The following is a 24,626-nucleotide window of genomic DNA, read 5'->3' as shown; positions in this document are numbered from 1 at the left end:
ACTGCCAAACCTCGGGGCATCTCTGAAGCCACTGCTGAGCTCTAAAGATGTTCAAATGGGATCTATTTTAGGTCAGTAACTGTGCCTGTTGATTCCAAGCCCAGGACACCAAGAGAACCTCTCTGGAATCTTACAATCATCCTGCTTATTTTGGTCTTCCTAATAAGTAGATGCAAAACTGGAATGGTTGGGGATCTCCTAAATCTGCCTTGGGTGGGTAAGAAAGTGAAGAGGAATAGATTGTTCATAGTCAATTTATTGGGAGCTGCATTTCCTGTGTGTGCGTACATGCACACACACACACACATGCACACAAACACCAAGAGTTCTATAGTCCCTTAAGTGTCAGTATTATTTATAAGCCATGTAATTCAGATGAAAAATATTTAACTCATCCCATGAGCTCTTTCAGTGGCACATAAATTCATATTTTGAATTGAAAGTACTTTAAAGACCATCTAGTCCAACAGTCTCTAGGCCTTTGGATTTTATGGACCAGTAAAATTCAAAAAAATTTGAGTTCCAACACAGAATATCCATCTTTTTATCTCACCCAGTAAGGCCAGTAAGACAAACACAAAAACAAACAAAATAAACCTATCTACTATCATCAACATTTCCAGGAAATATTCTCAGAACTTAAAAAACAAAATTAGCTTTGTGAAAAACTTACTCAACTACTGGCATTTGGGTATAATTAATAACTTAGTTTATAAAATAATAATAATAATAATAATAATAATAACAACAACAACAACTTGTCTAAGATAACATCTGACTTGAGGCAGAACCAAACTTTTTATCACACTATACTTTTCTTCTTGCACTCATGGATAAATAATGTGACTGTTTCAAACACATACTCTCCAATTTAAGAAAAATGTTTAAAAGTAGGGTAGTTAACCATAATCAGAAAAGCTGTGGGCGGGGGGGTTTGAGGGGGGTGAGTCAAGATAAAATTCACCTGTGGGAAGAAAAAGAGAATAAGCAGTTGAGTGTAAAGAATTTTCAAATACTTACCATTACACAACTACCCAAACTGAGGTGTTGAAGCTCTGAACAGAAGTTCAAAATGCTGAGCAGTGCTGTTTGCTGCCATCAGGGACCACATCAGAGGCAAATATGGAAAGTGAAAGAAAGTGAAACAAAGAGAAGAGGTCAATTAGACATTAAAGGCTGTCACTGCTTTTCCTGAAATAGAGCTCAAAGCCTAGGTGACAGACACCACAAATGCCATTTAATGAGTCCCCAGGTGCTCCCACCATTGATTGGCTTGGAGTCAAGATAATCATTACTAGTCTCCATGTAAGTCATTACTCTGTATATGGTTTTGTATGCCCTAAATAAAACCTATATTCCCTATGACTCCTCAGTTCATTTCCCAAAGGCAGGCAATCTGAAAGTCTGGTTAAGACTGAACAACGAGACAGGCTAAACAATCCCTCCCTTAAAAAAAAAAAAAAAAACCACCGAGGGCTGGTGACACTGAGGAACAGCAGCAGCTCTGACATTCACTGATCACCTGCAGCCTGATGGATATGCCAATAGAGTCACCCAAAATCAGGACTGAGGTGGTGACTTTAATGTCAAAGGATTCTCTTTCCTGACAAGGATCCCAACAACCATTGAGCACCTGTCACTAGCAACATGCTGACTGAAACATACATAATGTCCACTTTCTAGTCATGTTCCTGCCATTTCGGCCCATCTATTTTGTGCAATGAAAACAGCCTCACCACTAAAGAAACCCAAAAGTATGCTAGACTGTGACATAATCATGGCACCTAAAATATCTCTATACATAATTTCATTTGATGACATGCCTGCCATGAAAACTGTGAAAAACATTCCTAATTTTTACTTTATAAATTAAGAAAAAACAACTCCAATTATTTGGCAAAATTTCTTTCTAAACATTTGAACTACTCATATCTAACAAAATGAAGATGATATTATACAACCTCTGTTTAATCTGTTTTAAATGTTCAGAAACTGACAAATAATCAGTTGGAGAAAGAATGACGAATGTGTCAATGACAATACAAAACATTTGTTGAGTCCCCCCCCCGCCCCATACAGCCTGCATGTGCAGGGGGAGGTGCCAAATCTGAGTCTCCATCACTGGAGACTAGTTAGCATCACTAGCCAACACTGTTCCCCTGGTCCCAGTGACTTTCCAAGGTCCTGCCTCACCTAACTTGTGAGCTTACCTAAGCCACTTCCAGTGGCTTTTCCATATAAACAGCCTATCTTGGCTCATGCTGCATTCTTTCCTAAAACCTCTCAAAGGTTCACAAACCTGAAGCAAGCAGCATCTGGCCTCAGAATGCCCGTACCTCTTGCTAAACAGCCCCCAGCCCAGCACTAGCAGCAGCTGGCCTCAGTTCACAGTTTAGTCCCTCCCAGGCACCTCCAAGCTCAGCGCAAGTGGCACCCACCTGCAGATCACTTTGGAGCTCATACCAAGTAGCCTGCAGCAGGATACAACCAGTGACTGAACCTGGCCTGCACTAGAGCGTCTCCCAAGAGGCCCCAGAACAAACACACCCAGTGGTCATATTCAGACCACACCAGAGCACCACCCAACCACCTCCACACATGACACACCCAAAGGGCAGACTTGGCAGGCACCAGAGCCCCGCTAAAGCAAATCCTGCTGTGTAAGGTCAGCCCCTACATAACTGGTCGACTGTATCGTTTCAGGCCAGTCCTCACAGCCGATCGCCTGAAGGTTAATCCCTCCCAATGAGGTGCCAACAGCAATCAAGGCTCAACTACCACAGCAGGGTACACACAACCCATAAAAGGGACACACCTGGTTCAGGAGACCAGGGAGACTGCGCCACTGGGCCCCACAGCACACCTTCTACATAAGGCCACTCTACTAAGACCGGGAGACATGGCAGCTCTATATAATACATAGAAACAAAAACAGGAGGCAGAGAAAATGGGGAGACAAACATGTCTCAAATGAAAGAACAGAACAAAGCTCTAGAAAAAGAACTAAACAAAATGGAGACAAGCAAACTACCACATACAAAGTTCAAAACATTGCTTATAAGGATACTCAATGTCTCAATGAGAACTTCAACAAAGAAATAAGAAATGTAAAAATTAAGATAGAAGATATAAAAAAGAACCAGTCAGAAATGAAGAATACAATAACTGAAATGAAAAATGCATTAGAGGGAATCAGCAGTAAATTAGATGAAGCAGAGAGTCAAATCAGTGATTTAGAAGATAAAGCAGAAAACACCCAATCTGAAGAGCAAAAAAAAAAAAAAGAATCCAAAAAAAATGAGGATGGCTTAAGGGGCCTCTGGGATAATATCAAGTATAACATTTGCATCATAGGGGTACCAGAAAGAGAAGAGAGAAAGGAATTGAAAACCTACTTGAAGAAATAATGACTGAAATCTTCCCTAACCTGGCAAAAAAAATAGACTTACAAGCCAGGGAAGCACAGAGTTCCAAACAAGATGAACCGTAAGAGACCCACACCAAGGCACATCACAATTAAATGTTAAAGGTTAAGGACAAAGGGAGAATCTTAAAAGCAGCAAGAGAAAAGCAGTTACTTACAAAGGAACCCCTATAAGACTGTCAGTTGATTTCTCAAAAGAAACTCTGCAGGCCAGTAAAGACTGGCATGAAATATTCAGTGATGAAAAGCAAGGTCCTACAACCAAGATTACTCTACCCAGCAAAGCTATCATTTAGAACTGAAAGACAGATAAAGAGCTTCCCAGACAAGAAAAAACTAAAGGAGTTCATCTCCACCAAGCCAAGACCGCAAGAAAAGTTAAAGGGACTCTTTTAAGAAAAAGAAAAAAAATGTGAATAATAAAGTGGCAATAACTACATAACTATCAACAATTACTTTAAATGTAAATGGATCAAACGCTCCAATCAAAAGACACAGGGTGGCTGAATGGATAAGGAAATAAGACCCTTACATATGGTGCCTATAAGAGACTCAATTCAGATAAAAAGATACACACAGAATGAAAGTAAAGAAATGAAAAAAGATATTTCATGAAAATGGAAATAGAAAAAAAGCTAGAGTAGCAATAATTACACCAGACAAAATAGACTTTAAAACAAAGGCTAAAACAAGAAACAAAGAAGGACCCAGTAATCCCACTTCTAGGTATTTATCTGAAGAAACCCAAGACACTACTTCAAAGGGACATGTGCATCCATATGTTCATTGCAACATAATTTACAATAGCCAAGATATGGAAGCAATCTGAGTGTCTATTAACAGATGAACAGATAAAGAAGTGGTACATATGTACAATGGAATATTAGCCATAAAAAGAATGAAATCTTGCCATCTGCAACAACATGGATGGACATAGAGGGGATTATGCTAAGTGAAATAAGTCAGACAGAGAAAAACAAATACCATAGGGTTTCATTAAATGTGGAATCTAAAGAACAAAACAAACAAACAAAACAGAAACAAACTCATAGATACAGAGAACATTTTGATAATAGCCAGAGGAGAGGGGGATTAGGGGATGGGTGAAAAGAAGGAAGGGATTAAGAAATACAAATTGGTAGTTACAAAATAGTTATGGGGATGTAAAGTGTAGCATAGTCAATAATATTGTAATAACTATGTATGGTGTCAAATGGGTACTAGACTTATCGAGATGATCACTTCGTAAGTTACATAAATGTCTAATCACTATGTTGTACCTGAAACTAATATGGTATGTCAACTGTAATTGAAAAATAAAAAAAAATTTAAAAAATAAAAAATAAATAGCTACTTATCAAAGTCAGAACTTCTCAAAGAAAATTGTTCGAATACAGAAAAGATTCTCATTAGGAAAATAAAGTATTTTAGATAAAATAAACTTATTCAAAAATAAAATAATAACAGGTATAAGAGGCCATACAGCAACATTAGACAAGACTACTTGTTTCACTATTGGGCAGTTCTTTAAATTTAAGCAAAAGAATGTTTATGTTGACTTTATGCTTATGTTTCAACACAACTACATATATAAAGATAAGTTCATTTTCAGATTCTCCATAATAGTTAGCTATTTTAACTTACTAACAGATGGGGAAATGATATAAAGTTAACAACAAGGTGGATTTACAAGATTTTTCCCATGAGCAAGATCCAGAACATATTAGAGAATTTTTGGAGAGAATCCTACATATTCTTGTGGCTAAGAAATTTGAAACTCTCATACACACACACCACACACACACACACACACACACACACACACAATTTCATTCATGGAACTTGTTTGGTGATTTATTTTTAAATTATTTACAGCAAAGAATCAAATATACAGACAAGTATAGTTCCAGAATAAGGAACACCCATATAAGCCACAATTCAAGTAAAGCAAATCTTACCATTTTGCCTTCTTTGCTTACACTTCTCTATTTGTGTACCCCTCCATCCATTTACATACTTCCTCAGAGGTAACCTTTATCATGATTCAGTGTTTAAAAGCATACTTGAAAAAAAAATAAAATAAATAAAATAAAAAGAATAAAAGCATGCTTGAAGATTGTAAAATTTTACTACACATTATGGATCCATAAATAAGATATAATATTGTTCTACGTGATTCTTATATAAATGGTATTATAATGTGCATATACTTCTGCATCTTCCTCAACAGTGTTTGTGAGGGCTTCATCCATAACTCACAACTTTAGTTCACTGACTTTTTAACTGTTGTATACTATTCCATTATGCAAATATACTATAGCATACACTCTCATTTGGTTTAGCATAACAAAGAATGTTAGAATAAAACATTCTTATAAGGGCTTCTTTGTGCATTTATAGAAGAGTATTTCTGTAGAGCACATACAAGAGGAAGAATTTCTAAGTGTTTATGCTGACTTTATTAGATTTTGTAAAATAGCTTTCCTGAGTAATTGTATCAACTGATGCTCCTACCAGCAGTATAAGACTGTAGGGTCCTCACATCTTTGTCAACATACCATCTTTTCTCCTTTTTAATGTCTGCCTTTCTGATGAGTATGGATTAGTATAATTTGCATTAGTATAATCCTAGTGAGATTGAAGATCTTTTCATATGTTTATAGGCCACTCATATTTCCTACTCTGTAAATTGCTTGATCATATCCTTTACTGATTTTTCTATTAGGTTGCTTCTTCCTTCTTGTACAAATTCTTTTTTATGCTGAATACCAATCTTTGTTATATCCATTACAAACAGCTTCTCTAAATATGGGACTTGTCTTTTTGCTTTGTTTATAGAATCTTCTGAGACATGAAATTTTAAATTTTAATATAGTCACATCGATCTTTATGTGTGTATTCTGTTGTCTTTTCTAAAAAGTCTCTTTTTACTCAAGGAAGAATAGTACTCTACTACTTTTTTTAGTGACGGCTTTAAAGTTGTTTGTTTGTTTGTTTGTTTGTTTTTGCACTTAGGTTTTAACTCAACTGGAATTGATTTTATACATGGTAGGATATCAAATTTCATTTTCCTCCTTTAAAAATAACCGCTTGTCCCAGTTCAATTTAGAAGATTCTACCTTATCTACTGATTTGTGATATTTTCTGTCATATGTCAAGTTCCCTTATATGTGTGTTTATTTCTGGGTCATTTTGTTTCACTGGTCTATTTGCCTTTCCCTGTAACAATACTTTGGTCTTAATTATTATAGTTTGTAATAAGTCTATAAATCTAGTAAGGAAAATACCCTTTCCTTATTCTTCAAAACTCTTAGCTGTTTTTGGCCTTTTACTCTCTGATATAAAAATAATACCAAAAAAATACTTTTTCTTTCTTTGTTCCTCCATGATCATTATTCACTGACACTTTATCAATTTCTGTCATAATTGTTTATTATATCTGACACCTTCTTTCTGAATTTTTCTTCTTTTTGAAAAATATTTTTAATAGTTCTTTTAGTGAGCATCTACGAGTGGTAAAATCTTAACAACAAACATTTATTGAGTAGTTATTAACATGTCAGGCACTCCTGTAAATTCTTTATATATTAATCCTCAAAACAATCCTATTATTCATATGTTTAGTCCCTATAACAGCCTATTCACTCATTTACTCAATTAATAAATTTATTGAATGCCTACTGTGTATTAGGCACTGTTTAGACACTTGAGATATGTCAGTAAACAGAGCAGATAATAACCTATAAGAAAATAACTTATTATTCCCATTTATAGATAAGGAATCTGAGTCACAGAAAGTTAAATAACACATTTAGTCTTTATATATCTCCTCAGTCTTGAATGGAAATTTATCCAGGCTTAAAATTTTTAAATGACAGTTATCTTTTTTCATCATTTTGAAAGTATTACTCCATTACCTATCAGCCCCTATTATTTTGATTAAAAGTCTACTGTCAGTCTATCTTCCTCTATAAGTAATATGTCTTTTCTCTCTGATAGCTCTTGTCCCTTTATCTTTTATATTCTGCAATTTCGTCACAATACAGCTAAAGATTTACTTTCATTTATTCTGTTTGCTATACTGAGTGAATATTTGAAGACTTACATCTTTTTGTCATGAAAGATGATTCTTAACAATTCTCTCTTCAAATATTGCTTCTCCATCATTTCTTCCATTTTGTTTTTCTTTTGGAACTCCTATTAAATGAACATTGGAGTCTCTCAAATACCAGTGTCCACAGTATTTTTAAAAATATGTCCACAAATTATTCTATAGCCTTCCTCCCAGAGGTGGAACTTAATTCTTCTCCTTTTGAGTGTGGGCTGGACTTAGTGACTTACTTCTAACAAAGAGAAGATAGCAGAAGTGATGGTATGCAAGGTTATTGTGATGGTTAATATTATGTATCAACCTAACTAGACCACAGGGTACCCAGATATTTGGTCTAATATTATTCTGGGTGTTTCTGTGAGGGTGTTTTTGGATGAGGTTAATATTTAAATCAGTAGACTGAGTAAAGCAGATTATTCTCTAATGTGGGTGGACCTTATCCAATCAATCAAAGACCTGAACACAATAAAATGCTGATTCTCCCCCAAGTAAGAGAGAATTCTTCCTGTCTAATGGCTTTTGAACTTGGACATGAACTTATTCCTGACTCTGAACTCAAACTGAAACATCAGTTCTTCCTAGGTCTCAAGTCTGCTGGCCTTTGGACTGGAACTATACCATTGGCTCTTCTAGGTCTCCAGCTTGCTGACTTACCACATAGGACTTGGGACTTAACGGCCTCCAGATCACATGAGCCAATTCCTTATAATAAAGCTACACACACACACACACACACACACACACACACACACACACTCTCTCTCTCTCTCTCTTTCTCTCTCCCCTCCTTCCCCACCCATCCCTCCCGTTTCTCAGGAGAACCCTAATACAGCTATAAAAGGGCTGTGGCTCCTCTTGGGTTCCTCCATCCCTCATAGCTCACTTGAGAAAAGCTAGCTGCCATGTCATGAGGATACTCAGGCAAGAGAGGCCTATGTAGAATGAAACAGAGGCCTCTGGCCAACAGCTAAAGAGGAATTTTGCCAACAGCCATGCGTGTGAGCTTGGAGCTAATCCTCCAGGTGCAGTCAAGTTCTGAGATGACTGTAGCCTCGACAACAACTTGACAGCAACCTTGTTAGAAACCCTGAGCCAAAACTACTCAGCCAAATTGCTCTCAGATTCCTGACGTACAGAAACTGTGTGAGATCGTGAATGGAGGTTTTCTTAAGCCACTAAGTTTTGGGGTGACTATTATACAACAACAGGTAAGTAATACAGTGATTGGCACAATATGTATTTATTAAATGAATAAATAGGGTTGCTATGAGGCTTAAGTGAGTTTATATTATAGATATATACAATAAACTACTTAACAGCAATGTCTGACATTCAAAGATTTTACAAATTTAAGTACATTCTTCATACTTCTAATTTAGCAATTCTCTTTGTGTCTAATTTAGAATTTATCAACTTATTTTTTATTACAATGACTATCATTCATTTCCTAGATTTCTAATCAGTTCTTTTTTACAACTACTGATTCTAGCTGTTTTAACCTATTTATGGTCCAAAATTTCTTGTTCTGTTTTAAAATATACTTTAATTTACTTCTTTGAACTCCAATTCCCTGCCCTCACTCTTTTTATTCTTCCCTGTCTAAGGTCTTACAGACTGCCCCCATCCAGAACTGGGACTTCTACTGAAAATGCAGTTGTCCTGCTCTGTGGAGCCAAGAGGAGGCCTGGCTCAGTTCTGACCTTGAAGCACAGCCAATGCCAGGTCGCTATATACTTTTTGTTATATCTGCCCAGGTCCAAATTCCCTTTCTCTAAGATTTACATCCAACCCCTGGGGTGGCTTGGATAGCCATCTAACATAGTCACCTAGCTCTGGACTGCCCCCATGCTGGGTCAATAAGATTCTCTTGATAGAGTTTGAGATGAATTCTCTGTTGAACTGGTTCTTCTAATTAAAAAGAAGAGTAAGACAAAAAATACTTATTGTATTGTAAGACAAAAAATACTTATTGTATGTAAGAACACCACATTGACCTACTCGGACTATTCCTTAGAGAAGCCATATCTGTTGCTTATTGTCTCTTAAAGATTATAATTTTAAGGCACAAACAACTCATTGTTGAATTAAGATTCTATAATTATATATTTAAAAAACATCCTGTGTAAGAGTAGATGCATTCTGAAGGAATTTCTAGTCGTAAAGAGGAATTCAGAGCAAATGTTTTACAATAACTTAAACAGTCTGTACATTAAACTGAGAATTAAAAATTCATTTAATATAGAGAGAACTATCATTTTTCATGCCCACCTTAAAAAAGAACTAACATAGAACAAAAGAAATTCATGTTGAATGACATCACACGTCTTTGCTAAATTAGAGATATGAGATCAAATGTTGAAACCAAGATATGAGGGGATGGAGGGGATGGCTAAAGAAAAAAAGCAAGGATGACCTTGGAAGAGATGCTGTGAGGGATGTCAAATAGAGATAAATCAAAGGGGTGAGAGGTAGCACTGACGTGAGCAAGCACAAGTTAATAGTTTCATGACTTTCTATGGCAAAGTTCATGATAAACCAGAGACTGTGGAAGTACCTGCGTTTAAAAAAACACATCCATAGATCAGTCTGCAATTTCTCCAAATCCATTTAGAGAAGAAACCTGTTTCCTTCTAGCAGCTTTAGAATATTCTTTCTCTATGCTGTTAGTATTCAGAATTAAAGTACTGCTATTGATGCTAAAGCAAAGAGAAACTAATTCTTCATTTCCAGATGTAAAAGGGCCAGATTTTGGAGAGACCCCACAGACTCAATGGTTTAGAGCAGGAGTTGGCAAACTATTGCCCATGGGCCAAATCCAGCCATTACTTGTTGTGTAAATACCACTTTATTGGAATACAGGCACACCCATTCACTTATTTATTGCGTATGTTTGCTTTCACACTCCAACCGCAGGGTTGAGTACTTGTGAGAGACCATATTGCCTACAGGGCCTATTTACTATTTGGCCTTTCACAGAAAAAGTTTGTCGACTCTACTTAGAGAACAATTCTACTATCATGAGTACTTGCAGCACTTCTACATGTCCAGAACATTCAAATGGATGGATTAAAACTACATTAAATATACTATGAAAAGGCATTTGGAAATAAAAAGTGAAAAATTTTATAAACCTCTTATTTAAGACTTAAGATATCTTTTAAGTCCCTAAGTCCACATCTTCTTCTGTGGTTTGTTCTCTAATTCATTCAATAGAAGCAGAGTAGCTCTATAAAGTTGAAATACCATTTAAAGAGTTAGTAGCTTTTATAATGCAAGGCAGCAGATTCATTTTCAAATGAGTTTGTAATTTTTAAACAAAGGCCAACCTTATTTAAATGACTGTGGAAAGAAATTCACTAAGGAATGACTGATGATCATAATTTCTTCTACAGAATTATCAGAGTGTGCCCTAGGTGTATACTGGTGTCTGGTAGCAGGATATATGTTCATAAATAATCCTTTTGCATTCTACCTAAAAATCTACCTACTAACCCTATTCAGCAGCTTCAAAATCCAATGAATAACCATAAATTGTAGAGAAATATTATTAATGCCTCTACTTGTTACAAGGAAATTTATTAAGAAGCAAAAGGAGGCAGAAACTCAAATTTTCATTGATAGCCTTTTAAGAGATGCTATCCATAAACCATAACCTCCCTTTCTCCAGACTTCTAAGTACTAAGCAAAAATAGTTAATTACTGATGTTTCTTGGATTCACATATAACTTTCACATAGTCCAGATTTATGGCTTAGTAGTTTTATTTATACATACCATGTACATTTTATAATACAGTGAGACCATGTAAAATCAATGTATGCAGTACTATGTTAACTATTTTACATTAATAGAGGCTTATAATTGTTATGACTAGTTTATAGTATTTTTTGCTCAGTTAAAAATTGTTGCTTATCTTAACTAAAGCATGCAACCCTTAATTATAACACTCTTGATATAAGAGGGAAAAATTCCAAATCAGTATTCTCCACTCTAATATATGATTCCTGGGAAGCATATTAAAGGAACATATAACAAGTTTTATGTACTACATATGTATAGTAGCTAAAATATAGACTAGTGATATCACCTGATCACAAATGTACTTTCACTGATCATGATACATTTCAAACACAACAGAGCAATGTCTACAAGTAATAAGATGGGATTTTATAAAAGTATATTCACTACATGAAAATTCATGAATTTGCATAACACCACCAAGAAAATTCTAATAACATAATCACTCAATTATTGGAATTTAAAATACACATATATGTGTGAATCTAATTTTTTACCTCCGTGTTCCAATTTCAATAAGTCTGAGAAGAAAAATACAGAATAAACTTTGAAGTTTTTTGTGAGCTAAAGTACTTGAAACTAACTATACGTAAAAATAAACATCATCATTCCAGAATATTTAAATTCAATTACTTTATGTAAATTTGCTATGAAACATCTACTATAAATTTTTTTTTATACAATTTAGATATATCATACGGCATAGGATATGTACTGATACATGATCACAACTTGAAAATAATACTGTCATTTACAGGTTAAACTTTAAGATAAACATTGTGGTGGAAAAATTAGACTTCTGATTGTTCTCTAAAAAGAAAAGGTTTAAGACCTTAAATGACATAAATTAATAAAGCTCTTACATGTGCCTTTGAGGAAAAAAAGGAAAGCTCTTTAAACTTAGTTTAAAAACTTAGAAAGCTCTTTTAAACTGTAGATGGTTAAAGCTACACTAGACCACAGATTCAGAAATTTGGCTATGGTATGAGTTTTAGTATAAGGTTCAAATTATTTGTTAATTCCAAAAAATGCATGTGTATGATAGAGCAAAATCTAAGACTAAATCATACACATCTGCCTTGCTCTGTAGTTTCATTTCAGAACCTATTTTTACCATTGTAGTGGATCTCTTCCATAATAATCTTTGCTCACAAATAACTAAGCTGATCAATTTCCATCTCTGTCTATAATGGATGATGGCAGAGATATGCAGTCAAAAAGTAATGGCAGTTTGCACAGCAGCCGGACTTGACAGTAACCTTATTTAAATATAAAGAAAGAATGTTTCAATCAAAGGGTAAAGGTTGAACTGTGAAAGAAACATGTAAGACAGTGGTCCTCGACCTTTTTGGCACCAGGGACCAGTGCTCCTATGAGAATCTAATGCCTGATGATCTGAGGTGGAGCTGAGGTGGTGATGCTAGCATAGGGGAGTGGCCGCAAATACAGATGAAGCTTCACTTGCTCGCCAGCCACTCACCTCTTGCTGTGCAGCCTGGTTCCTAACAGGCCATGAACTGGTCTGAGGCCCAGGGGTTGGGGACCTCGATGTAAGAGGTATCTGAGGCATATGTTTGTTAACACTATTCATCTAAATGATGCCCAGCTAAGAGACTACACTGGTCCAAAGACTTTATCTTATTCCAAAAGCACTTCTTCCTTCCTGTTAAGATGAAGGTGTCAACCTGTTGTGGGCTGATGTCTTCAAGCATTTAAGTCACATAAGTCTCAGGGTTCTCATTCTAAATTCACCACATCTGTGTATCAGAAAGCAAATTCATGGCACTAAATCAAATAAGCCTTATAAGTATAATTTTGTTTCCCTTGTGACATACCAACAGTGAGAGAATGTGGTAATCAACTATCTCTAATAAATGGTGTCCTTTCCAGGTAGATTTCTTATACCTGGTTTACTGGTGACTATCATGAATGTAGTTCTAATGAATCTGACCCCTAAGAACCTCTCCTTCTCTACACTGACAGGTTAGGCTTTTTGACCCTGACTGAACCATACACCATTTGCTCAGGTCACACACATCCAACCCTACCAAAAGCCTCATATTTCCACTGGAACTTCCGCAAGGATAGAAATAAGTATAGATCTATTGTTGCCTGGAGATACATATCGAAGACTTTTAAAAAGTTTATGAGTTTTAGTATATGATAATTAATGAGTTAAATATAGTTATTAAAATCTTAACTCTTGATTCTGTTTAAAAACAAAGTAATTAACATCCTTTTGTTTTATATGTTATCTAGCTGAATTAATCTGTTTGCACTAGACTGCATTTTAGGTGACAGCTAATGACAGTCTGTGTTAGTCAATTTAGGTGACCAAAGTAGGTTCTTCTCATTTCAATTTCTCCTCTTGGTCTTTGTTAGTTATGAGCACTGGCTCTGTCAAGTGAAAGAGCTTCATTTGCTACACAGTATGATCTTATAGTCTGAGTTTGCTAGCTGCACTGGCTCTGTTAAAAGAAAGGCCATCCCTGCTTCTACTTATCAATATATAATAATGTGTGCTTTAAATCAAACAAGAATGCAGTTAAGAAGACTACCATATCTATGTATTAGAAAGCAAATTCATGGCACTAAATCAAATCATACTTTTTTTCAGAAGATGGTTTATGTATCTTTTGTAGGAAAGCCCAGGTAATTTTCATCAAGAGAAAGGGTAGTATGCATTTTTACTTATATATCCACTCTGCCAAATAACCTGGCACAGAAAAAAAGGAATTAGAAGGAGAGTGTTGATACCCAACATGAGTACAGATAAACTACTTTTGTTGTCTTCTAGTTCATGAAGATGAAGGTAGTGGGTTCCTTGAAACTGTCGACCCAGCCTAGCAGGCCAAGTAAACAGTTGCTGAGCCATACTTATGGATTACTGTCATATACTAGTCCCCGACAATACCTATAATCAGTTTTTTCACTTCTTCAGATTCTTTCAATTTATGCTCTATCATTCTTGAAGTGAGGCAATCAAAACTGGATGCAGGTGTTCCATTTATAACTTCAACTTTTAAAAAACACTCTTGGTTTTCTTGTCTGCTGCTAAGCAACAGAATGACATCCTTACTGAGCTACCTGTCATGCCGCATCTCGCCGCCACTCCCGATTATTATTTTTTTTCCAAACAAAGAAAAGGTAAACAGGCTCAAACTTCTAACAGTAATCCAGATTGTTTTAGTAAATGCATAGGACTTCTCTTAAAGACACTTTTTTATGCAATATGTTAAAAAGTTATTCTTATGCCATCCTTTATAAGTTGTATTAGTTTGCTAGGGCTGCCATAACAAAGTACCGCAAGCTAAGGAGCTTAAAAAAAAATTATTTTTTTCCCACAATACTAGAAGCTAGAAGTCTGAGATTAAGGTGTCAACAGGGTTACTTTCCTCTAATCCTTGCTTCTTGGCTTGAAACTGGTCAGCTTCTTCTGGTGTCTTCATGGTGTCGTGTGTGTGTGTGTGTGTGTGTGTGTGTGTGTGTGTGTGTGTCCCAATCTCTTCTTATAAAGACATCAGTCATATTGGATTAGGGCCCACCCTAATGACCTCATTTAACCTGACTTATCCCTTTAAAGACCCTATCTCAAAACAATGATCAACTGATGAGGCACTGAGGGTTAGAACTTCAACATATAAAACCTGAGGAGACATAATTCAGCCCATAACACAAGCATTTAAGAGTACATTACAGATTTATACTCCTTTAGGAGTAAAGGAGAATTATATCTTCTACTTATTTCCAAATGGTTCAGGAAAAAAATTATGCATATAGTAGGAGAATCTACTTTTTATGCAACTTTTTGCATAAAACATTTTTACTTAATCTAAAATTATTTCAAAATAAAAGGTTTTCCTTTTAAGTATTTAAAAGTCTATTTCATGAGTCAAGTTTTTATAGCTCACCTCTCATGAAAATGCAGCAACATATATGGCTAAATTAGTGCTTAAAATCAATGTTTATCAAATGTAGTAGGAATCTTGTGAACAGAGAAGAAAAGGACCAAAGGGACTGAAACAAAATCCAATCATTACATATCTAAATCTACTATAATTATTTCCTTGTCATGGATAGCAGAAACTAAGTACAACTAAAGTTTCTTTCCTGTCCTAAGTTCCTATCTTTTGCCTAATGTGTTATCTATGCAACCCTAAAAGATCCTCTACATTCAGTAAAAAGGAAATTATCCTATTTACCATCCCATTTCATTAGTTATTCTAAGATCACATAGTAAACAGGATCTAAATCTCAGTTCAAGGGGCATTTCTCCTAAAAAGGTTTCTCAACAAAGACCATTCTTCAACCAAGCACAAACTTGTGACATTGTTAGCATGCCTTGGGCCTCTTGTATACCAGCCTACTCTGTAACTCTTTAATGTGGCAATATATTGTTTTTTACTAGGCATATATTTACTGCTCTATATCTACTGAAATTAGTAAATGTATATTACTAACTCTGCAAATAGTTTAGTGATTTTTTTTGTTTGTTTTGGTTGATGTTATAAGAAGACATTTGTTATTTCTCTAATAAAGCAATTTTTTCATTTCAATTCTAAACACATCTAAAAAAAGAAAAAGATTTCATGAAATAAATTAACGAAACAAATTGAATTATATTTCACTCTCTTTTAGGACTAAAACTAATGAACAAATGAAATGCAGTTCAAATATTTTCTTACAAGTTTTTCAACTTGCAGATCCACCCATCCATCTGCTTAGTAGATGTGGTTATTCTGTAGAAAGACAAACTTATCTTATGCTTAGTAACTTATCTAATAATAAAAAAATAAATTGATAATAGCTATTGCCCATTTATTCAGCACAAGTTACTAAATATCTAATACACACACATACACATATATTTTTTTTCACTGTAGTGAATACCAGACACTGTTCTATACACTAATTGTAAAGAAGTAAACATTCAAAAAATTTGGTCTTCTCAATAGCCTATGTGATAGGGTAAGTTTTTTTTAATAAATAAACTTTTAACTTAGTATAACTGACATAAGCACATATATCTTTCAAGTAAGAAAACCAAGATAAGGCCTGAGTTTTATGACTTGGGTCTATGATACAGAGTAAATAACAAATATCTTCCCAGTTTTTAAATTATCAAATAATGTGGGATTCAGAAACTCAAACCTCACCTCTATACCATTTTAATCATAGCTAAAGTCTCAACAAGGTCCTTTTAAATGCTAGTCATGGTATTAGACAAAGCAGTAGAGCTGCAAAGAAAAATCTTATTGAGCTAGGCCACACCATAAAATGCTGGACTCAAAATTTGGTGACAGTGATACCTGAGACTAGTTTTAAGGTTGCTCTCATTTTAGTTTACTACCAAAGCAGCAATCAAGCAGTACAAAGGATATGCACTGGGATACAATCCCAGTTCCAGACAAGATTAGACATGAGGCTAAGTGTTACAATGTTATATTTCCTTACCAATTTGCAAATTAGAAAAGGAATGGTGGTAAAGAAAAAAAATCTCTATTTTAGACAAAGGCAGCCAAGCTATTAGAATAGAACCAATGCCACCAAACTGGTTATGAGAAGATAACAGAATGAGAAGATAACAGAAGTGAGTAAAGTATAGGTAGAGAGCATTGAATACAGAGTCAGGAAGCAGGAAAAGTGGCTCTGTGCCACTGGGAAACATTAATCTTTTGGGACCTTCATTTCATCATCTGCAAGGAGAGAGTAACACCTATCCTCACTGAACTAGTGCAAAGAATTAAATAATATGCAAAGTATCTAGGACAGCAAACAGAATATATATACTCAGTACATTTTCTCAAACTTTGGGATGAAAACCCAGGTCTCCGATATCCTCTAAAGTTTTATTCACTATACCCACAGACTTGTTTAAGTCATATAAAATGGCATAAATGTATTATGTTCATTAATGTAAATTACATATAGGCACATAAAATACATAAATCACAACAAAAACCTGACCTCTCTATAGTTAATATGCTGTAACAGTAAATATTTTGTTATTAATTTTCGCTTATTTTAGAATTTTGTAGAGTTTAGAAAAATGGGTAAAAGTGGCACTAGATAATTCGCATTCCTTAAAAAAAAACCAAACTCTCAGGAAGTTCAAATTGTATCTTCTTTTTCTTCTCATATATTTCCTTAGAGCAAACAGGCATTTGAAATCAATTGTTGTTCCTTCATTTTAAAATAGTTTATAACATCTGAATGTACTGCTAAAGATTATGTGGAAGGTATAGAGGGAAGCCAGTCCCCTAAATCTTGTCTTCTCATTCTCTTCTTGTCTCATCCACCGACATCATTGATTGAAGGACTGAAAGGGTATATGTATGGAAGACAGAAGGGGATGATATAATGCTTTGCTTAAATGTCAAGAGAGGTGGTTACAGATTGATAGGAATATCAGCTGTGGCTTCTACTTGTTTTAAAAGACACTAGCTGATTGTGTTGCCTTCTCCCTTTACTTTTCGAAGTTACTCAGTACCCATGTAAGTCTGATGTAAATCCCAAGAATGAGAAGATAACAGAAGTTGAGTAAAGTATAGATAGAGAGTATTGAATACAGAGTTGGGAAGCAATAAAAGTAAACAATGCCTGGGTAAGTTTTGCTTAATTTTGAATTGTGCCATTTATATCACTAAAATGACATTATTTTTTATGCTATTGTAAGTCAACCATAGATCAATGAAAATCAGTTTTATAATTATTTCTACATACTCAATGTCAGAAAAATTATATAGGATACATTATAAATGAATTTTATGTTATTTTAGCATATGGGCTAATAAAAACAAACTTTAATAGGTAGTAACAGAGAGCACAACCCAAATTTCATTTAATGCATTCATACACTGATTTTACATCTGTATTTAAGTAACTGAGGGAAGCTGGAGCTAATGTTATCTAGACTTAGATACATAAGTTTAGATCGCCACTCTTGACATGAAATCTTCTCAATTCTTACAAATCACACTTTTAACCCTTTTTCCATTTAGAAAAAAAAGTGCAGCTCATGTAGGAATGCTACTTTTCCTAGGATTTGACATTTTCAGTGATCAAACTACTAAAAACAGAATGCTATAAATAGAATGATGTCACGTTTCCAAAGACTATCAATATACTAGAGCGGTGTGAAAATAATAATAAAAGGAAGATATTTTATGGCAAATTTTGGGAGTAAGGTTAGAACTGTAATCCGTGAGTTATCTCAGGGCAAATGGGAAAAATGTTAAAAAATATATAGTTATATTCTATCAGTTTCTTGAGACAAACTGATGAAAACATGTGGACTATTTAATGATTCCCTGATACTTAGATTAATATATAACATTTCAAAAATATCCCACAGGATATATTTTTACAAATCATCACAGATGCAGTATGCCTAACAAGTTAATATAAGTTCTTGCAATCAGTATTTGTCATTTCTTATTTTACCATTTTCTTCCTAAAGTTTCATTTAATAATTAACCATACTATAATTCTTCTTAAAGTTAAATTCAATCAGAACATTTTAAATAAGGCATTATATTGTGGGAAGATCTCAGACTTTACAGTACAAAGGCCAACAAAATTGTAAATATACCAGTAAAAAGCAGGTATGACATATCAGGCCTACCCAAGAAGAGATAGCTGCCTATTTTATACCCACACAAATGGTGAGTCATTTCGCCATAAACCAATGAAAACATGGGCTAACGTTATCTTTAAACTGGCATTCAGAGACAACAGTCCCCTCATTTTGCAAGTAAAGAATCTAGGAATTTGAGAGATGATGTGACTTAACCTAGGTCACTAACCTTGTTGTTACTGGTAGGGCCAGAACTAGAATCAAAGTCTTCTTCCCACCATACCAAGTCACCAGTTAAACTCTAGCTAAACATTTTGCCCAAAATTGGGAACACTGCATTAAACAGAAGTTCTTATACTCACAAACTTTCAGGCTTCCATAGATTAGAAAAAAAGTTATGTCTAGAAAAAATTTAAAAAGCTATACGCCCACATGGTCTTATAGGTAAATTCTATTTAACAGATAATTCCCATTTATTCAAGTTATTCCAGATCAAAGAAAAAGATGGGCGTTTCCAAAATAATTTTCTATGCTGTCATAATCCTAGCCCCATACTTAATAAAATAGCATGAACAAGAAAACCACAGCTCAACCTCACTTAAGAAAGCAGATTAGTTCTGATCAAGATGGCGGAGTAGGTAAATGCTATGCTTGCCTCCTCTCACGACCACATCAAAATTACAACTAAACTATAGAAGCTAGCCATCATTGGGAGTTGCCTGAGTCCAGCTGAACAAAAGTCCTACAACTGAAGATATACAGAAGAGGCCACCTTGAGATAAGTAGGAGATGTGGAACAGGCTGGTCCCACACCTGTGTAAGGCGGTTGAGAATCAAGAGAGAGATCTCGGCTGTGGAAGTCACCCTGGAGAAGCGAGGGTTCCCAGTCCCACACCAGGCTCCCCAGCCGAGGGTTCCAGTGCTAGGAAGAGAACTCCCCACAACTTCTGGCTGTGAAAACCAGAGGATATTGTGCCTTGAGATGCCAAACCTCAAACCAAGGCCAGCTGATGCTAGTTCTGGGCTTGATGCTGCTCAGCAAGAGGTAGAGGGCACAGTGAGGCCAGATGCTACTTGTTTAAGTTTGGTGAACCTCTGAGAGATTTTAGGAAGTCTGTAGCATGAGCCAGGACAGGCCATTTTTATGGAAAAATCCACTGGAAGTGGCTTGGATGGGCCAGCAAGTTGGGTAGGGCAGCATCTCAGAAGATCACCAGGGCAGGGTAACCAGAGTTAGCCAGGTTGATGGAGACTCAGATACGGCAGCTGCCTGCATTTACACGTTGTGCAGGGGAGGGCTCAACAAAGAAACAGTGCCCTCTGCCAGCACTTTTGTCTGGGAGAAAGCTGCCCCTCCAGCCCTTGCCCTGAAGCCAGACAACTCAATTCCTCCTTGTATGTCCCTGGCGCCTTTCAAGCTGCTGCCCCAACACTGGAGCTCAAAGTGAGTGAGTCCATCACCAAGTACATGTGCCGGCCCTTTAAAAGAAATGTCTGTGACTCCAGAGGCCCTCTCTCTCACTCAGCCAAGCTAAGGATAGGTGGTAGCTATGTCAGGACTGTTTGGTGGCTCAAGCCAGGTGGCCGTGGGCATGGCACAGGCTGTGGGTGAACTCGGTCTGCGACGGGGCTTCTCCCAGGAGGCTCCAGCCTGCATGCCTGGTGGCTGGCTTCCATCTGAGCCAGAGCATCTGATCCATGATAGCCACATCCAAAAATGACACACCCAAAGGGCAGAATAGGCAGGCATCAGAGCCCTGCTAAAGTGAATCCTGCTCGGTAGGGTCAGCCCTTGCACAACAGCTCCTCCACTGTAGTCACTGGCGGTCCTCACAACCAATCAGCCTGAGAATCAATCCCTCCCACTGACATGCAAACAGCAACGAAGGCTCGATTTCAACAGGAGGGCACATACAACCCATATAGGGGATACAACTGGAACACCTGGTTCAGGTGACTAGGAAGACTGCATCACTGGGCCCCACAGTACACCTATTACATAAGACCACTTTCCTAAGCCCTACCTAATACACGGAAACAAACACAGGGAGGCAGCCAAAATGAGGAGACAAAGAAACATGTCCCAAATGAAAGAACAGAACAAAGCTCCGGAAAAATAACTAAACAAAATGGCAACAAGCAATCTACCAGATGCGAAGTTCAAAACATTGCTTATAAGGATGCTCAATGAACTTAGAAGAAGAGTTAAAGAGCTCAGTGAAAACTTTAACAAAGAGAGAGGTAACATAAAAATGGAGATAGAAAACATAAAAAAGAACCAGTCAGAAATAAAGAATACAATAACTAAAGTGAAGAATATCTTAGGAAGACTAACAGTAGATTAGATGAAGCAGAGGATCAAATCAGAGACTTAGAAGATAAGATAGCAGAAAACACCCAATCAGAACAGCAACAAGAAAAAAAAGAATCCCCAAAAATGAAGATAGTTTAAGGGGCTTCTGAGACAACAAAAAGTGTTCAACATCCACATCGTAGGGGTCCCAGAAGAAGAGAGAAGAGCAAGGAATTGAATACATATTTCAAGAAATAATGACTGAGAACTTCTCTAACCTGGCAAAGGAAATAGACACACAAGCCCAGGAAGCACAAAGAGTTCCATTCAAGAGGAACCCAAAGAGGCCCACACCAAGACACATCATCATTAAATGTCAAAGGTTAAAGAGAAAGAGAGACTCTTAAGAGCAGCAAGAAAAAAGCAGTTAATTACCTACAAGGGTGCTCCCATAAGACTGTCAGCTAATTCTTAACAGAAACTTTGCAGGCTAGAAGGGACTGGTAGAAAGTATTCGAAGTGATGAAAAGCATGGACCTACAACAAATACTCAGCAAAGCTATCATTTAGAATCAAAGGACTGAAAAAGAGCTTCCCAGACAAGAAAAAGCTAAAAGAGTTCATCACCACCAAGCCAGTATTACAGGAAATGTTGGTGGGACTTCTTTAAGAGGAAAAAGAAAAAAGAAAGAAAAGATCAAAAATATAAATAATAAAATGGCAGTAACTTCATATCTATCAGCAATTACTTTAAGTGAAAATGGAGTAAATGCTTCAATCAAAAGATATAGGGTGGCTGAATGAATAAGAAAACAAGACCCTTACATATGCTACCTACAAAAGACTCACTTCAAATTGAAAGATACACACAAATTGACAATAAAGGGACAGAAAAAGATTCTTCATGAAAATGAAATAAACAAAAGCTGGGGTAGCAATATTTATATCAGACAAAATATACTTTAAAACAAAGGCTATAACAAGAGACAAAGATGGACCCAGTAATCCCACTTCTAGGTATTTATCTGAAGAAACCCAAGACACTACTTCAAAGGGTTACGAGAATCCATAAGTTCACTACAGCATTATTCATGATAGCCAAGATACTGATGCTACATGGGTGTCTATCAATGGATGAATGGATAAAGAAGAGGTGGTACATATATATAATCGAATATTATTCAGCCATAAAAAAGAATGAAATCTTACCATCTGTAAAAAACATGGACTTAGAGGGTATTGTGCTAAGTGGAGTAAGTCAGACAGAGAAAGATAAATGCCATATGATTTCACTTAACATGTGTAATCTAAAGAACAAAATAAACATACAAAACAGAAAGAAACTCATAGATATAGAGAACATTTTGATGACTGCCAGATGGGAGGGGGTTTGAGAGGTGGGTGAAAAGAGGAAAGGGATTAAGAAGTACGAATTGGTAGATACAAAATAGTTACGGGGCTGTAAAGTATAGTATAAGAAATATAGTCGATAATATTGTAATAACCATGTATGGTGACAGATAGGTACTAGATTTATTAGGGTGATCACTTTGTAAATTACATAAATGTCTAATCACTATGCTGTACACCTGTAACTAATATAATATCATATGCCAACTAATTAAAAAATTTTTAATTATTTAAAAAAGAAAGCAAATATAAAAAGTATTTATAAGTGTAAACAAAGAATATTTATTATAAACCAGGCACTTTTGTAGACACTTTATATGTATTAAATGATTTGATCCTCATGACAACTTTTTAAGATGTATACTATCGTTATCTTCACTTTGTAGAAGGGAAAGCTGAAGTACAGGGGGTCAAGACACTTCTGTAAGGTAACACAATCAGAAGGTGATAAAACTAGAATCCAAACCCAAGCAATTTGACTACAAAATATTAAGAAATTAGCCTAGCTATGTATTAAACTAAAAACATTCAAGGATTACTCCAGGAACGCAAGGACTGTTCACTATAAGCCTTTATAATAATAAATAAAAGAAGAAAAAACATTAGTGCATTAATGAGGGCTTACAAAAGCTTAATATATATTTTTGATAAAATGTTCTCAAACAAGAATGACAAAACTACTTATTAGAAAGCAACATCAAACAACATATAAAACTAGTAAGCAGCACAAGGAGTTGTCTGTTTAGTTCACTATTGAAGTCTCAGTGCCTAGACCAGTGCCTGGCACATAATATGTACTCAAATATTTTTTGTATAAATATAAAAAATAAAACATCGAAGATATCCCACTGTATTAGAAATAACACTGGTATTCCAAATTATTTATGAAGTTCTACCTAATGTAGCAAAAGTTTAAATACTGGAAGAGAAAGAAAAAGTATATTTTTTCCAGATTATATAACTGTCATAAAATGGAAAAGACATAAAGTTACTAGAACAATTATAAGCATTTGATAAGGTAAGCAGATAAAGATAAATATACAAAAAATCAAATTTTCCTTTATACTAACAAAACCAATTAAAATTAAATAGAAAATAGTATCTGAGACTATGAAATACAAGAGATAAATTTAACTAAAAAGATATAAAACTTAAGAAAATTATAACATGTTCTTGTGTGTAAAACAAAACATATATGAACAGATGAAAAGACTTATTAAAGAATAAAATGAAATATAATAAATGTACTTATAAAATCCTTGCTGCAAGATACATCTTGAAAAATAAACTAGGATTTATTAAAAAAAAAAAAGTTAAAAAAAATTAGCAAGGAGACTTCTATCACATAGCAAAACATGCTACAAAACTGCTATGATGATATTATTACAACTACTACTGCTATTAAAAACTAATATTGAGAGTTTACTATGTTCCAGGTACCCTCTAAGCACTTTACATGTAATTTACCTCTCACAAGAACCATATGAGATCTGTATTCTAATGTCTCCATTCGGGAAACTGAAATAGTGAGAGGTTGAATAGCCTGACCAAGGTAACATTCAAGAGAGGCAAGGGTTGGAAAGCAATTGGCATATCATTTTGGAAAAGTAATTTGACTATCTTATACATTCATTTTTTGAATGTATATTATTGAATGGCCAATCTTTACCAAGTCTAATCTAGATATTGAAAACATGGCAATGAAAAAAACAGACAAGGCCTCTACCGTCATGAAACTTATTTCCTGGTGTAAGGATACAGACAATAGCAAGAAAATAAATAATGTCAGAGTGATAAAGAAGCTAAAAGCTAAAAAAGAAAAAAAAAACTGGGTGATACGAAAGAAACAAACTAGAAGGGGGGCTACCTTTTATCAATGTCCAAGAAGCCATCTCTGAAAAAAAATTTACGTTGAACATCGAGCTGAAAAGAGGACAGCCACATAATAAGCTGAAGGAATATTCCAGACAGGCAGAAGAGAAAAAGCCATGAGCTGAGACCAGATCAGAAAGTTC

General features: G+C 35.4%; 1 protein-coding gene across 1 annotated transcript in view; it reads right to left on the bottom strand.

Annotated features, from left to right (window-relative positions):
• Positions 1 to 24,626, bottom strand: part of FBXL4 (F-box and leucine rich repeat protein 4) — a 67,803-nt gene that overhangs the window by 5,987 nt on the left and 37,190 nt on the right. The window contains exon 7 of the mRNA XM_011360745.2: positions 1,021 to 1,092. Coding sequence (XP_011359047.1) covers positions 1,021 to 1,092 — 72 coding nt within the window. The remainder of the gene's footprint in view (positions 1 to 1,020; positions 1,093 to 24,626) is intronic.

Source organism: Pteropus vampyrus, unplaced genomic scaffold (genome assembly GCF_000151845.1).
Source record: "Pteropus vampyrus isolate Shadow unplaced genomic scaffold, Pvam_2.0 Scaffold58, whole genome shotgun sequence".
NCBI classification, from domain to species: Eukaryota; Metazoa; Chordata; class Mammalia; order Chiroptera; family Pteropodidae; genus Pteropus; species Pteropus vampyrus.
The sequence above is the reverse complement of the archived record's forward strand: the minus strand, read 5'-3'. Positions and strand labels throughout refer to the sequence as shown.